At 35.5% G+C, this 15,794-nt stretch overlaps 4 protein-coding genes across 7 annotated transcripts in view; 2 read left to right on the top strand and 2 right to left on the bottom strand.

The window, feature by feature from the left end:
- Positions 1-5,162, bottom strand: part of Pa1 (PTIP binding protein Pa1) — an 89,922-nt gene extending 84,760 nt beyond the window's left edge. Inside the window, exons 1-4 of one of the 2 annotated variants that reach the window (XM_072018410.1) lie at positions 4,946-5,161; positions 4,693-4,853; positions 3,964-4,243; positions 2,445-3,656 (exon numbers count right to left, since the gene is read on the bottom strand). In XM_072018410.1, coding sequence (XP_071874511.1) covers positions 4,018-4,243; positions 4,693-4,853; positions 4,946-5,014 — 456 coding nt within the window. In that variant the 5' untranslated portion in view covers positions 5,015-5,161 and the 3' untranslated portion in view covers positions 2,445-3,656; positions 3,964-4,017. Of the gene's footprint in view, positions 1-2,444; positions 3,657-3,963; positions 4,244-4,692; positions 4,854-4,945 lie in introns of those variants that run through there. The other variant, XM_074112087.1, reaches the window with a different exon arrangement.
- On the top strand, positions 816-3,566 carry LOC139995014 (protein I'm not dead yet). Its single transcript, XM_072018111.1, has 7 exons — positions 816-968; positions 1,375-1,884; positions 2,059-2,403; positions 2,483-2,625; positions 2,741-2,835; positions 2,928-3,211; positions 3,288-3,566. Exons 1-7 carry the CDS (start codon positions 816-818, stop codon positions 3,564-3,566), a joined length of 1,809 nt encoding a protein of 602 aa, XP_071874212.1.
- Positions 5,163-5,661: 499 nt separating the features above from the next.
- On the top strand, positions 5,662-9,060 carry LOC139995161 (gustatory receptor for sugar taste 43a). 2 transcript variants are annotated; one of them, XM_072018399.1, is made up of 8 exons: positions 5,662-6,246; positions 6,419-6,763; positions 6,991-7,207; positions 7,291-7,636; positions 7,834-7,923; positions 8,005-8,279; positions 8,353-8,511; positions 8,621-9,060. In XM_072018399.1, exons 2-8 carry the CDS (start codon positions 6,588-6,590, stop codon positions 8,666-8,668), a joined length of 1,311 nt encoding a protein of 436 aa, XP_071874500.1. In that variant the 5' UTR covers positions 5,662-6,246; positions 6,419-6,587; the 3' UTR covers positions 8,669-9,060. The 2 variants fall into 2 exon arrangements, with proteins under 2 accessions (XP_071874500.1, XP_071874499.1); XM_072018398.1 differs by having other exon boundaries at positions 5,662-6,763.
- Positions 8,703-15,551, bottom strand: LOC139995151 (phosphatidylinositol-3,5-bisphosphate 3-phosphatase MTMR4). Of its 2 annotated transcripts, none has more exons than XM_072018361.1 (15): positions 14,898-15,551; positions 13,762-14,112; positions 13,498-13,684; positions 13,241-13,419; positions 12,920-13,121; positions 12,645-12,835; positions 12,332-12,527; positions 12,064-12,249; positions 11,787-11,951; positions 11,359-11,609; positions 10,975-11,217; positions 10,462-10,762; positions 10,243-10,344; positions 9,818-10,002; positions 8,703-9,670 (listed from the first exon to the last, which is right to left on the bottom strand). In XM_072018361.1, the coding sequence occupies exons 1-15, from the start codon at positions 14,951-14,953 to the stop codon at positions 9,361-9,363; spliced, it is 3,105 nt and encodes a 1,034-aa protein (XP_071874462.1). In that variant the 5' UTR covers positions 14,954-15,551; the 3' UTR covers positions 8,703-9,360. The 2 variants fall into 2 exon arrangements, with proteins under 2 accessions (XP_071874462.1, XP_071874463.1); XM_072018362.1 differs by having other exon boundaries at positions 10,462-10,759; positions 14,898-15,545.
- Positions 15,552-15,794: the final 243 nt, after the last annotated feature.

Below are 15,794 nucleotides of genomic sequence, written 5' to 3' on the forward strand. Positions count from 1 at the left end.
GTATTTGGACACTCACCATGAAGGAAACTTTTATATATTATATTATATATTTTACATAAATTACGTTAAATCTGTAATGAAATATGATTATCATGATTATATATGTGATAAAATTTGAAATCAATACAAGAATGTATATACATACAAGTAGAGAAGTTACAAAACTTTATATTTAACATATGTTTGTAGCAATGTATTTAGCAAAATATTAATATACAGGACATGAATAGACATCTTAAACATAACAGATCCAATGTTGAGCCTTATTAATATGTATAATTGATGATTGTTTAAATACTTTTGTGATTTCCGATAAATATAGTGACTACAAAAAATATTTGTACTTACATAACCTTATCTTCCAATGTAGCGTTCTTTTAGCAAGTCTTGCATTTCAGTTCCACAGTATCAATTCTTTGTAGTTATATGAAAATACTACTAATAGTAAATGATATGAAATTTAATATGTAATTGACATGAAATTTAATACTGTTAATTTACTATTGTACCTTAACCTAACTAATTATTATATAAGTAAATGTCATAACAAATACAATGGTATACAAATACTTCTTTTAGTCATTAATCAAGTTTAACGTAATCAATATCATAATATCAATCGCCTCACCCTGTACGTGTTAGACAAGGACAATCATGAAATATACGAGTATAACAAATGAAAGATAGATAAAGTAAACATTCGTAGATACGAACAAATAGTCAAGGAACTTTTTCTATATTTACAGAAAAGATTTGCTAGTTAACCGAAGATATCAAATTTGCTTTGGAAAAAACGATAAAAAGGATAGAGAAATATGGCGACGAGATCAAATGCGCAAGAAGAAATGTTATCAATGCAAGAAAAGTTAATCCTCACTGGACAGTTTATCAAGATATACTGGAAAATATTGTTTGCTATAACCTGGGCTTTGATACTGATTCCACCTCTGCTCACTTATAATTATCCGGTATCAGAATTGATAATATTTAAATTAGTAGTATAGTATACACGCACGCACGCACGCACACACACACACACACACACACGCACACGCACACGCTAATCGGCACTCGTTTCAAATGTGGCACAACTATATTACATATATAATTAAAAATGAAAGAAAGAAAAAAAACACACTTGAGCATACAACTATTTTATGATCATTAGTTTACTTATTCTATAAATTTGTTTAATAAAATATTGTCATTATGTTTAAGACGCTTCAAAACAAAATAGTTAAAATATTGCTTAAAAATACTTCTGTTGAAAAATTAAGATCTTCGAGTTGCGTGACACATATGAAGCAAGCGTGCGACTTTTATGTATCTACAACAGAATATGATGATAGAATATTCGTTTCATCATATTTGTAGGAAACTAGATGCGCCTACACTGTATTATTGATGGCTGGATATTGGATCACTGAATGTTTCCCCATGGCAGTTACCTCCTTGATTCCACTGGTGTTATTCCCAATATTTGGAGTATTAAGCACAGCAGCTACTTGTGCTTGTTACATGAACGACACTATAATGGTGTTCATAGGAGGTTTGGTTCTTGCTGTCGCAATTGAACACAGTAATCTACATCTACGAATCGCCCTTGGGGTGATGAGAACAGTCGGCTGTACTCATGGAAAATTACTTGGTGGTCTTTGTGTTGTGACTACTTTCATATCCATGTGGGTTTCAAATACTGCAGCAACTGCCATGATGGTGCCGATCATATTTGCGGTTTTGAATGAATTAGAACAGGTGCGATATCTAATTTTGTTCTCTTCTCTTTTTAATTCTCTTCTTGTGTTACTTATCGTGTTCTTTTCAGGCTGGACTCTGCCACGTCTTCCAAGAGGTACCGGTTCCTCCGGGATCAACGGACCCACCGTAAGATATGGAACAAAATATGAAAGATAAACAAAACATGAGTAAGGAGGGAATTAGAGAATGAATAAGCATTAGAGACGGGAGGAAGGGAGGGAAGAAAGAAAGAACAAAAAAGGAAAAAGGAAAGAAAGAAAGAAAGAAAGAAAGAAAGAAAGAAAGCAAAGAAGGAGATAACAATTTTCTGATTCTAACATTACATATCGTAGGGAACGGGAACCGACCAGAATAACGAGAGCTTATTTAATGGCTGCAGCGTACTGTTCAACTTTCGGAGGTACAGGAACGCTCGTAGGCACCGGTACTAATCTCACTTTCAAGGGTATTTACGAAAGCACATTTCCTGAAGCTGAAGGCATTAGTTTCACACAGTGGATGATGGCACAAATGCCACAAATGATTACTAATACCTTTTTGACGTGGCTTTACCTTCAGCTAATGTTCATGGGATTATTTAGACCCCGTAGCGAAGATGCACAGATAGCAAATATTGGAACCGAAGGAGAAGCGATTACTAATCAAGTAATACGAGTAGTTGTAAATTCCTTACACGATTTACGGGATCACTCATTTATTGAATCTGTTTAAAAACTGTTTAAAGGTGATACAGGAAAGATACAAAGATCTAGGTGGCATTACATTTCATGAATCAGCAGTTTCCGTCCTCTTTATTACCTGTATATTTTTATGGTTATTCCGAAAACCAGGCTTCATACGAGGATGGTCTGAAGCAATAACAGAAATGTTAAATATTTGTTTACATACGGTTCATTTATCTCTCATAATGAAAAAAGAACTCGCGCGTGTATAAATATATATTCACTGTGCACCTTTACTCATCTATGAATTTTATTGACAGAGATGTTCGAGATTCAACGCCTGTCATATTCGTATCTATCATGATGTTTTTCATTCCGAAAGATTTGGATTTTCTTCGTAGCTACAACAAAGACCGTGAGTATAAAAGAGGCAATTATGTATGGGCAATAGTTCTTCTATATAATACAACTTATCTGTTTATCTATACATTATTTTTGCTTTCGTAGCCGGTAAGAGACCCGTCAAATCTTCAGAAGGTTTGATCACATGGGACGTGATCCAAAAAAAGATGCCTTGGAGTTTAATGTTCCTTTTGGGCGGTGGATTCGCGATATCCAGAGGCAGCATTGCTTCTGGTTTGGCAAAAAAGATCGGTGAAACGTTGGTGCCGCTACGATTCTTGCCCCCTGTATTGATCATGTTCTTTGTTTGTTTGTTTATTGGCACTATTACGGAGTTCACTTCCAATGTCGGTATCGCAAACATTACTTTACCAGTCGTTGCACAAATGGTAAAAGATTACATAAACATGATAATGCTATTCAATAATATATCTTCAGCTTGTTAATAATCACTTTATTGTACAGTGTGTTGCAATGGAGATACATCCCATATATTTAATGATACCAGCAGCTATATCGTGTTCTTTCTCCTTTCGATTACCAGTTGGTACACCCCCAAATGCAATCATATCAGTCGTCGGACAAATTCCAACCAAATGGCTAATGATAGGAGGTTGCTGTCCTTCTGTATACGCTCTCATAGTAAATGTTACTTCCTTTACTATATGGGGTACTTTTGTTTATGATATCAAAGGATTTCCAGACTGGGCTAAAAACAGTCACTCAGCCACAGGAAACCCATGAAATCGTATATTTCATTTTTCCCTTTTTTCGTTCTGTCTTTTCTTTCAGTTCTCTTATGCTTGTAACATATATTGTGTTTCGTTCATTTCTCTGTTAAATAAATATACACTGATTAACTGTGTCTAATTACCAAATTAAAATATTATTCATAAGTGAACGTAATACACTCTGTGTGAGAGATGACACAGTATATACGTGAATATGTATATGTAATTAAATAAATCCTAATAAAACCTAACCCCAACCTAACCCCAAAATACAATCACCGATATATATAATTTCGATTAGTAAACCAATTAGATTTCGATTACTATTCATGTATCGAGATTTAATATAAACTTTATTATAAATATAATTTATAAATATATATATATATATATATATATAACATTTATACCGCAATACATCAATCTAACGATTACGTCGGCTCCGTCTTTTATACGGATGATTATTACGTTGGCTGCGTCTTTGATGCGGATGATTCAATCTTTTTTGGACTCGAATTAATTTCTTGCTGTTCTAATCTACGATGTCGTAACATAGTTGATAGTACACCGTTAAAACTTGCAGTCTTCTTCTTAGCACTTCCTTTTGGAGTGCTTTCTCCAGTTCTACGAACCGGTAATCTCGGCGACGACATCTCATCCATAAAGTCAAAGTCTGACTTTTCTTCTGTCCTAAACAAAAATACAAATGTAATTAATACAATGGAACGAAAATAAACTATGATATGACAAGCTATGTACTAGAATTATATGATAAACAGTGACTCGTGAAAGTATTCGAGTACAGAAACTTTTTACAAATATATTACGCACAGTATATGAAACATTTTGACATTCCATTAGCACTGTAACGAGAGACAACTATCGTAATTATATCGATAAAATTTGTAATCAATCTGAAAATGTAATAGAAATTATAAATTATGAGTGTATACTTTGAAAAGATCTGAAATAGTCAATTATTTTTAGTATAATCAAGAGACAATCTTGTATCTCATATTACTTATCATCATATCATAACTTATCATAAACTTCATTATCTCCTTAAGTGTTGAAATACTTTTGTGAGACACGGTACATCAATCTCAACATTTAAAGTTAAAATGTGGGATAGTAGATACTTGTACTCCTGCGAGTCATTATCTTGCTGCCGATTGCTTGAAGGAACAGGTGATGGACCTCTTCTACCTGGACACCTCCAGTCGAGTTCCAAAGCTCTGTTATTGGCTTCGAGGGCCTCGATCAATGTTAATACATCGTCAGGTTTCAAAGTCCATTCGTTCTAAATGAGCACGAAGGTAAAAGGAAAAGGGAGAGAGCTGAACGAACTGGATAAAGAACATTCTATTAGTCCTTCCTCTATCTTTTACTCACTTTCCCATCCGTTTCGTATTTCTCGTCGTCTGAACATTCTATCGACCAATCTTCTTCGTTGTGCTCCATTTTTTATCACCTCCAAGTTATATAGGAATCTCGATGAAATAATTAATATAAATCGAAGTAAAACATGTAGAATCAGATTAAGAGAAATTCAACACTTAACCTCGAACGAAACAATTCGGCTAACATCAGTAGCCATGTCAATCGTAATAACAAAATTTAGTTATCGATAACGTCGCTAGATGTCGCTATTGATCAACATGTAAATTCAAAATTTCGAATGCGTAATTGCAAAAATGAAATCAAATAAACATAGTTGTATATATACGTATACAAAATGTATAATATTATAAATAGACGATAAGTATACTACTTTCTATTTGAAATAATCAATTAAATCCAATTCGCCCTTTCAAAGTTCCAGAACTTAACAATGGTTAATTTTGATACATTTCATGTTTGTCTAAATAATGTAGGCATTTGTGAAAGGATAAGAAATATGACATGATTAAACGATAGAGAAGTAGATCGACAAATACGATACGGCGAAAAACCGAGTATTGAATATTATCAGCACGAATGTTCTTTCCCACGATTTCCATATCATGCTAAATCATGTCACAATACCATGATACGAATGTTTGTTTAGCGCAACATGCCACCTTTATTCGTTTAAAGAAAGGAATATGTATATACTTTGATGAAATGAAACTTCCACCAAATTTGTTTATTCCAGGTGATCTTATTTTCTTTCGGCTATTCGTATTACATGATTCTTTATCTCATGCCTTCTTCATACTATATGAACGACTGTTCCTCCCGCTTGTTCATACATGTTTATCAATTATCTATTGGTCAAATTTAATAAAAATGATTATATACGCAAACATATAGCAAACTTAAAACTTTAATTAAAAAGTCTCTCTTTCTCCCTCTCTCCTTCTTTCTCACTGTGCTCGCGCAAACTGTCCAATAATTAAATATGTATATGTTATGTCTATAAACATCTGTTGGTTGCGGACGCTCGCGCCCAACAATACTATTAAGCGCGCTCTACGAAGAAACGTGTTATTTCTCGGCAAAGTCAATATCGAAATATCAACGATAACTACCTGCCAACAATTTGACAAGAATGAATGAATAGTCGAGACTAGTAGTTGATATAATCCCCTTTAAACGATTGTAGAAATCCGAGAAAGAAAGAGATTGTGCCGCATTAAATAGTAATAAAGTGCTATTTTCTTCTTTACTCGCAACATGTTCAAAACCATTTGGCATTTGTTTCTACGAGAAAGGTGTAGTGTAACGTAGCTGCTGTGCCGTGCTGTGCTGCTTTTTATTTTTTTTTTTAAATCTCTGATTGATATTTGTCTTCTCTAATAATTCTAATATTCAAGGAGCTATAATATGTGTATAATAGAACAGCAATATTTATTATTTCATTTTGCTGATAGAAAATAATTTCAGCGAATCGATGTTGGAACATGTGTGATATTGAAATGCGAGGAAGAAAACCAAAAGCTTGTTTCTGCATTTGATCGATTACGCATGAAAAGGACAACGGAATAGAAATAGATCGAATCTTTTCTTCAAATACAATTCAGCTAAATTAGAAAATCGATCGAAAAATTCGAAGATGGAGTTAAAGCGGATAGAGAAAAGACGAAAAGCTCCGTACGATGGCAATCTTTGTCGAGCGATCTTTCCGATATATTACCTTGGTAAACTGTGTGGTGTGGTTCCAGTAAGATTTTACATGCACGCTTCTGAAGGATGTCAGGCTCGTTTAAATATCATAGACCTCGTCTACAGGTAAAAAAGAGCGATGAATGAAATAAATAAATATAAGAAAAAAATCATAGTGTACAGGACCTTTTTGACTCAGAATAATCCTTTAAATATATACTGATAAAGTCATTCGGTTTCTTTCTGATGTACTCTGTATAAATTGAGAAATCCTTTGATAACATGAAAATGTTTGCTTCTACTGGGAATATTTCAATAGAATTAAATAACGATGCACGTTGTACGTTTCGTAGTTTGTGCGTACTGATACTACTGCTCGGAGCGGAAATTTGGGGCCTATGGCGAGATATGAAAGACGGCTGGGAACACAGTACCAGACTGAAATTTCGGACAGCGGTGATCGCGACATGCAGCGATGTGCTTGGAGTAATGAGCTTAACGGTCGTTTGTATCGTTGGCTCCCCTTTCCGATGGAAATACCTGCAACTCGTGATAAACAAATTAATCGAGGTGAAGAGTCGTTTTATACATTTTCTCTAACATTCCATCAACGGTCGAAATGATAGTAAAGCGTTTCCGCATTTTCATTTCAGGTAGATAGAAAAATCGGTGTGTCGTCTGCAAAGAAAGCTCGAAGGTTCACGATTTGTTTAACGATATGTAGCCTCGTCTATCTCTGGTTCAATTCGATTTTAGACTTTTATTCATGGAGTCGCAAAACAAAAAACGTAACAATTACTGGCAAAGGTCCTATTAACTATGCACCTCTGTACGTAATGTACACCGTGATCATTTCGGCAGAAATCCAGTATAGCGTGGCAACGTATAATATAGGACAAAGATTCGTTCGCTTGAACAGTAGCCTGAAAAGTATGTTGGATACAAATAACAGTAACAACGACGATGCGATCGGTTATTTTCGAAAATTTTCCGAAACAGGTAAATAAAATAAGTCGGAAACGTAGAACAATATTTTCTCATACGAGCCTTCGTCTTCGAAAATGTAAATATTTGAACGAATATTTACAAAATTTCCTTATGTACTTTCTCCTAATAATCTATGCTTAATAATCTTTCATCTTTCATTTTATCGACCAATATAACCGGAACCATATATATTTGCTTAACCCAAGCAGCTAAAGACATTGGAGACAAGAAAGGATGGAACATTACACCAAAACGGCAACTCGTATTGGGCACCTATAGATTGTCACGGAAGATGGATGGTAAGTTTGTTAAATAATTAATGAAAACTGATCGGTAGAAGAGTACGTTAATTCCACTTCACCTATCGTGATTATTTACAGAAAGCAAAACCTACGTAAGCAGTATATCTGAATTGATAATGGTACATTCTTTACTTTGCGACACAGTATCCCTCATAAATGCTGCTTTCGGTGTCGTACTACTAGCCGTCACTGTATCCTGTCTATTACATCTAGTCATCACGCCATATTTCTTGATCGTGCAAGCTAATGAAAAACACGAATGGATATTTCTAGTCGTACAAGCTGGATGGTGTATCATTCACATAAGCAGAATGCTGATAATCGTTCAACCTAGCTATTCCACAATCGCGGAGGTAAAAGATGAGAGAAAGCAAAGTGGAGAGGAAAGAAGGGAAAAACGATAGTTTAAAACTATTTCGATTTCAGGGAAAAAGAACGGCAGCTCTCGTTAGTCAGTTACTTTCTTCTTGTTTTGAAGCAGACGTCCGACGAGAATTGGAAATATTTTCGCTTCAATTGTTGCATCGACCTTTGGAGTTCTCAGCATGCGGACTCTTTTCCTTGGACAGAAACTTAATAACGTCGGTAAGAATTCTTGATTACTCGTACGAAAAGTAAATGCATTTAAGCAATACGTAAAACATATATTATTATATTTATATTAATTGTGTGCATGTACGCACATATGATTTAGATCGCGGGAGTCATAACAACGTATCTCGTTATCCTGGTACAATACTGAGCAAGAGAGGAAGAGTGATAGAGAGACAATCGCATATTACGATAATGACATTTAATATACCAATTCTCGTAAACAGCGGTAATATACAAATACAAGTTACTCGTATCGTAATCCAACTACTAATAATAACGAGTTGTTCCATCGATCGAACGATCGACGTTTAATTAAGAGCGCACCTCGTACGGTGTCTAGAACTAGACGTCAGTCACAGCCTATCCAAAATATTCCTCGGCCTCGTCTTGCTGTATCTCTGAGAAGGGAATAAAATCGCCTAAAAACGGGAAACTTGAATAGTCTCGTTTGAAGAAGCCAGGTATCTCCTCGTTGAATCAACTTATATGCCTATGTATACATACGATTGTATAAGACAAATACAACCTATCGTATACTGACTCATTTTCTCTCACTTTGTCCAATGCACTCTATGCACTCTTTTTCGTACAAATTACTCTAGCAATAAATATTGGATCGCTCCAAATATCTAACTGTGTGATGGTTGGCTATCGGCTCGCGCGCGACCTATACGTCTGCTTGTAACACACATCGTACAGACATAAATGATAAACGTGTGAACGTGTATCGCAGCTGACTTATCGTATTATGGATACACTTTCTGCATTGTCGAAAACCAAACAGTAACCAGATTGCTGCGAACGTTACTTCCTCAAGGTTCCTCGTTCGCGCGAGAGTGTTCAATTTACTGTGGCTGCTGTAACCGGAGGTTGCGCTTTCTGATGCGCAGCCTGCAGCAAATTATCGCAGCAACTATCTTTCGTCAGGTTCAAACCTTTCGATCTTTGACAAGTCATCAAATTCTCAGAATTTAACTCCGCGTCGTTTTCTCCTTTGTTTTGATGACGAGCATTACACTGACAGGGACTTGTGTGCCGATGAAGTCGAGAGAAACACTCGCTACAAACTCTCACGGGATTATACAGTTGTTCGCTGGGTAGTGGTGTCGAATTCTCGGAACAATCCGCACAGAAGATCTTACCGCAGCATCTGCGATAGATGAGCAAATAACTCATTGTAAAATTATATTCTTGTATTCATTCTACATTGAACTGTATTATATAACTAGTTTATCCAAAGATATTACTAAACAGTAATTACGACATTACAAATGCCACTGCCCTGTGTGCCGCGTACCTGCAATGATGCTTACGTCGTCCCAGCCAAAATTCCGTATCGCATCCCATGCATCGACTTACCGCATGATCGGGTACCCAGAGAATAGGAGCAGGACCCAATTCTTCCACTGCTTCCCAAGACATATCTGAAGGCAATGATTCTCCATGGTCGCCGGTACTTCCAACTGAATCTGGTAACGATCCCTGAAACAAAAAATCATATTCAATCGACTTCCTTTAATTATGCCTTTGATATTTTCTCTCTTCTTTTTTCTATCTTTCTTTTTTCTTTCCTCCTTTCTTCTCTTCCCCCCCCCTCTCTCTCACTCTCTCTCTCTCTACCTCTCTCTCTCTCATGAAAGTGTCTTATTAGAGAAACTGTATTTATTTTTCGATAATGTACGTCTTGATTACTTTGTGTGGAATAATTTGTAATCAACTCACAATATCATCAACACGATCGATCTCTGCATTATGATTACAAACTTGCTTGATCAGAGCCATTCTCGTCGTATGTAATTCCTTCCTTAATGCTTCCTCCTTCAACTGAAAAGTAATAAAAGAAAGAAAGAAAGAAAAGAAAAAGAAGGGAATCAACATCATAATCTTCCAGTTCCAAACATCTCTTCCTTATTATTATGCCCAACTGATCGAAATTAGTACCTTATGTTCCACGATAATCTGTTGTACACGCATTTGAACGTCACAATGTATAAGGGGAAGACCATCGACATCGTCCAATCTATCAGGGTTATCTGGTACCGTATCTTGGTAGGTTGGAGAAGCTGGACAAACGCTACTAGGTGTTCTCGATATCTGTGGTATGCTGGTATCACTAACGTCACTACCCTCGTTATGGTTGTGATTGAAATTTCGACTGCAAGAGCAACCGATTCGACTGGTCGCGTTGCTCTCGATCCATGGAGATACGATGTCCGGTGACGAATTTTTCTCCGTTTTGCTGCTTGAAAAAAGAAAAGAATTGTGTTGTTTCGTTCGATCCGAATTCAAATTATCGACTCTATTTTTACATTTTGAATTTCGGACTCAAACTCGGGATCAAGTAAACATGTGTAACAGTTAACTTATCTGTTATCTAGTTAATTAGCTTATTACGTTTGCATTTAATTCCTTGTATCGTAAAAAGTACGACAATACGTATGTAATGGTACTTACGTTTCTTTATCAATCGCCTCGAGTACAGAATCGTTACTCGGTATTAGTGTGTCCGTTGAACTGTCTACCGATGGATTTACTGGCGAGTCGTTCAAAGCTTGCGTCGTCGTTGTGTAACTTTTCGCTTTGTCCTGATTCTCTGTTATGTTTTTCTCTATTGTCTCAGCAATAATACAATTCTCCGTGCAGTTGTGTTTTCCTTTCTCGCCTGTTTCCGTGTCGAGCGTTAACGAGTCAAATTTCCTGTCATTATATACAATAAATGATATAACATTTTTTTGATTCTCGATTCATGAATACAAAGTATTCAAGAATAACACAAACTAAACTAAACATATTTTCACATTGGGCTTGTTTTATAAAAGATTAAATTGAAATAATTACTTCTCTACTGAAGCGCTTGGATCGCTGAGTCGACGGTGAAGATAGGCCGCATGATCGGGAGTATGCATAAGATCACCGTATGAGCGAGTTTTAGTCATTTGTCCCTGTGGTTCTTCGTTCTCACCACCTTCGATATCTATCATCGTTACTCTTTGTTTATCGTCTCTGATACCGAGAGGAGATTCCATAGAACCTAAATATATTTCGGACCATAAAACAAGGTCGCGTACGTTACAACTTGGCCATAATACCTAAAATATACAAGAATTATTCTAAACATACTAAATGGTTGAAATGAAAAGCAATATGTTGCTTATTATATAACAAAACTTATGCGAGAATAACGTATAGCATATGCTGTACAGAACTGACCGAACGACTAGTGATGACTTTATTACGGCTGGTATATACGATAAAAAATATCTTACTTGATTCTTTAACGGAGAGTACAAATGATTTATGAAAGAGCTGGAATTGAGGAAACGCCAAACTGAAAATGTACGCTCCCGTATTCTTAACTGAAACCTTTCTTGCCTTGTGTTGCAGAGAAATGTGCCGAAAAGTTGTGAATATGTATGCTGTGCAAGTTTCACCTAAAATTAACCAAAAATGTGCCGGCTTTAGTAGATTAGCCTTCCGATAGTCGACTAACTCAATCTACTTGATTTTTTCAAAATAGATATGTATGAATTTCTAACTACTTACAAGATACGCAGGAGACATTTGAAAACTGCATTTGAATTGTAAAATTAACTGATGTACACAGTCAAGCCACTGCAAAAATACTGGGCATCGTTCGTTCGGATCTTCACAGCCAACAGTTTGTCCGCAACGATCCGCGAATTTGTGTCCAAAGTCTAACCATTCTCTCTCACATAAAACTTGGAATCCCTAGCAACGATCAAGTGGAATAACGAAACGATTATCAATTGCAAATAACAAACAAGAAACGAGAAAAGTACCTTTGGCATACCTCCATAGTTCGATAATAAGGATCGAGAAGAATCTGTGCTAAAGCGACTATCTGTGGTGTTCTATCCCAGCCGTCGCTACAATGCACCAATACTGGCCGGCCGTCTCTTTCTATCGCCGACGCTACAGTCACCGCAGCACGTAATAATCCAGACATATGTTGTAACCATCGTGTCCCTTCCAGAAGACTGAGCCAACTGTATATTATGAAAGAAAATTAGAAAAGTTTTAGATCGTTTCACTTCCAATCGTAATAATAGCATAATAATATTGGTTCAATATGAGAAAATGAGGAAAACAAATAGAATATTTACTTAGGTTGATCCGCGTCCGAGGCACAGAGTTGTCTCACCGCGTGAAAACTCTTTCGTATCGAGTGAATATTTGGTAAATTCATAAATTGTATGTCACAACTAGGATAATATTCGGGACACTCACATCCACCACCACGCGCTCTATTTGCCACAGCGGTTGTATATGATCTAGCATCCACGATTAAGACTTTCTGCAAACAACATACGCTAATTCGTTAAGGATCATCAGTTTCAAATATTTATATAACTGGAATCTTTTTTGATTCGATGCTCACTTTTGTTCTATTTGACGTGACGTTATCATCGGTAGTATCAGGATAGATGATAGATGAATCCATCATCGTCGATTCACCTTTATCATAGGAACATGCATCTGAGAGGGCCTTTAAAAGATGTTCGTCATCTGGACTTCGCCATCCGAGCCATCCAACTTCTGGCTGACTGCTTCGTGCTATTACTGCACCATTATTCACGTGCCTTCGAAATTATGAAAGACGAGAATGTAACATATTATAATAAGATGCATAATAGGGATACTTCTCTTTTTATATATCAACATAAATACTTCTTTCCTTCTTATTTCTTTTTTTTTATACCTCCAAACAACGGCAGGGATTCGTCGAAAACTCCTAAATTTTGCCACAATCTCAAGTCTGTCATCAGGGATGCAAGAAGGAACCAGAAGCAATGGTGGATAGGACGGGCATATGCGATAATCTTTATTGATTTGACTTATGCGCCATGTACCATGCAAATTAAATTTTAGTCGTTCCACCTAAGAAAAGAAAGTGAAGGGATTAAATTATATTTAAATTGTGTCTTATCTACATATATTTACTTACAAGTTACTTACTTCTGAATTAAAGGTAGCATTATACGATATGTTATCTTTCCCTAATTTGGTATTATCTTTGCCTTCCTCGATAGACCAAGCATAATATGCAAAAGCAAATATATCTTCTATACTCTTTCGTGGGTAAGTCACCTTATGTAATCGTTTAAACCATTCCAAACAATGTTCGTTTGTGGCAAAGACACAACTGAAATCATTAAGTTGTTTTCGATATCAAAATGATAGGAATGCTATAAGTTTCAACAAAATAGAAAATTTTCATACCTCAGTGAACGAGCATCCTTGCAACCAATATGCAGGAAAAAAATCTCTTTAACTTCTAGCTGTTCTATTAAACCCAATGGAATATTGTAACATGCTTGACTTAATTGTAAATAGAGTCTATAATTAGAAAGAGCCAACACTCCATCCGACGTACGTCCAAGTGCTACAATGAATTCCCCGCTCAAAGGTGTAAATGGAACTGTAAGTGTTTGATCCTCGCATTCGAAATGCGTATGCTTTGGAAATAATTCCGAAGCATGTAAATGACAGATGGATTGCAAACTTGTTGGCTCTTCAGAACTCTCCATCTCCTCTCTATGTGACACATCATATACAAACTTCAGTCTCCTTCTTGAACATGAAAAGTTCTAATTGCGGGCTATATTTTTCTCACATAGTTTATAGACATAATGTGGAATTGAATTACTCCAATTTGTCACAGAAATATACTAGTTCTAGTTATTTACTAGCATGTATCAAAATACGCGTTTGGCCTGTTTGTTTCAATACGTTCAAGTAATCACAAATATACGTTATTGAAAATTTATAAACAGTCGCAATATCATATATTATAACGATTGATAAGTATATGATCGTTTGAGCTATGGATAAACAGAAAATTCATTAAACTTATTCGAAATAACACGATGCATCTATAAACGAAACATCGACGTAACATAAGCGATAGGATTTTCGTTTATTATCGCTTATCGATTTGTGTCATTTTGGGACATTACCATATGCAGAAATATCTTGATAAAAATATCTTGGAACAAATATATACAAATTGCAAAAAATGTGTTCCATCTTCATGAGATGAAAATGTTAATTTGTATTTAACTAGATATCAAGAAATTTATATGATAAATATAAAAAATCTATCGAGACAGTAGAATCGTTTAAATCGACATATGCATATTCGTCAACTGTCGAAAGTTGATAACACTACACAACCGATTTAATTGCATACAATTATCAAACTAAATAAATTTGTATCTATAAGAAGGTGCTAAGAAAACGTTGAAGGATAAGAGAAACAATTTCAACTAAAACGGTCGAAAATTGTTCGTGTTGTTTTTTCTAGAGAGCCGTAATAAACGAAAGGTGACAAGTTTACAACAACAACGATGTCTCACCTTGAATTGCGAGGTTTCTCCGCGATGGACGATATCCAACCGTTCTGATACTTCATACAATATCCATGAACAGTCGTTTACACAAGGAGTACAATGTGGACATTACTCAATTAAGAGAGAGCGAGAAAGAGAAAGAGATAGAAAAAGAACATTTCCTCGTGTAGGAAAAAATATAACGATTTCGACGTCAAACTTGAAAGTATCTAAGTATTTCAGATTTGTTTTTAGCAGGTACGTAGATAGCTTACGGTATAAACGATTCCGCTAGATTTATGCCAGCTCAATCCAAACGCGATCACTTTTCGTTACGGCAATTCAGGGGAATGGCCAGCATCACAGGGAGCGATCTCCATTAATTGAATTGTTTGCTTCTCTTCCCTTTTTTCCTTTTCTTCTTTCTCTTTTTTTTTTTTCTTTATTTTTTAATTAAATTAAACTTGTAATGTCACGAAGGATTCGATTTCAGATTATTCTTTCTGAAAAATACTCGTTCTACTCAATGTGAAAGTTACACTGACAGATTAGTCCATATACAAATCAAGCCGTTTTTCCATTGTTCGGTACGCTTCTTAGTGTCCATTTTCAACGAAGCTGTGTTTTTTCAAAGCCATTACATCATTGGTCGAAACGGCGTGAGAAAATATTTTCCACTTTTCAAGACCAATAACACAATGATAATATCAATATTAAAAAAGAATAAACTCGAAACTCGTTGGTAATTTAAATGTATTCAAATAATTGATATATTCAAAAGAATTTTATTATTTAAATGCATATTGATAAACCTCAATTTTAAATGCATGAAGAGTAGAAAAAGCATCATGGTACGAAATTATTGATAATCATTCGTTGCTTTTCTCACGTAACATAAATCTCTAGCTTTAGAATCATTCGTGG

This window comes from Bombus fervidus, chromosome 15 (genome assembly GCF_041682495.2).
Source record: "Bombus fervidus isolate BK054 chromosome 15, iyBomFerv1, whole genome shotgun sequence".
Lineage (NCBI taxonomy): Eukaryota > Metazoa > Arthropoda > Insecta > Hymenoptera > Apidae > Bombus > Bombus fervidus.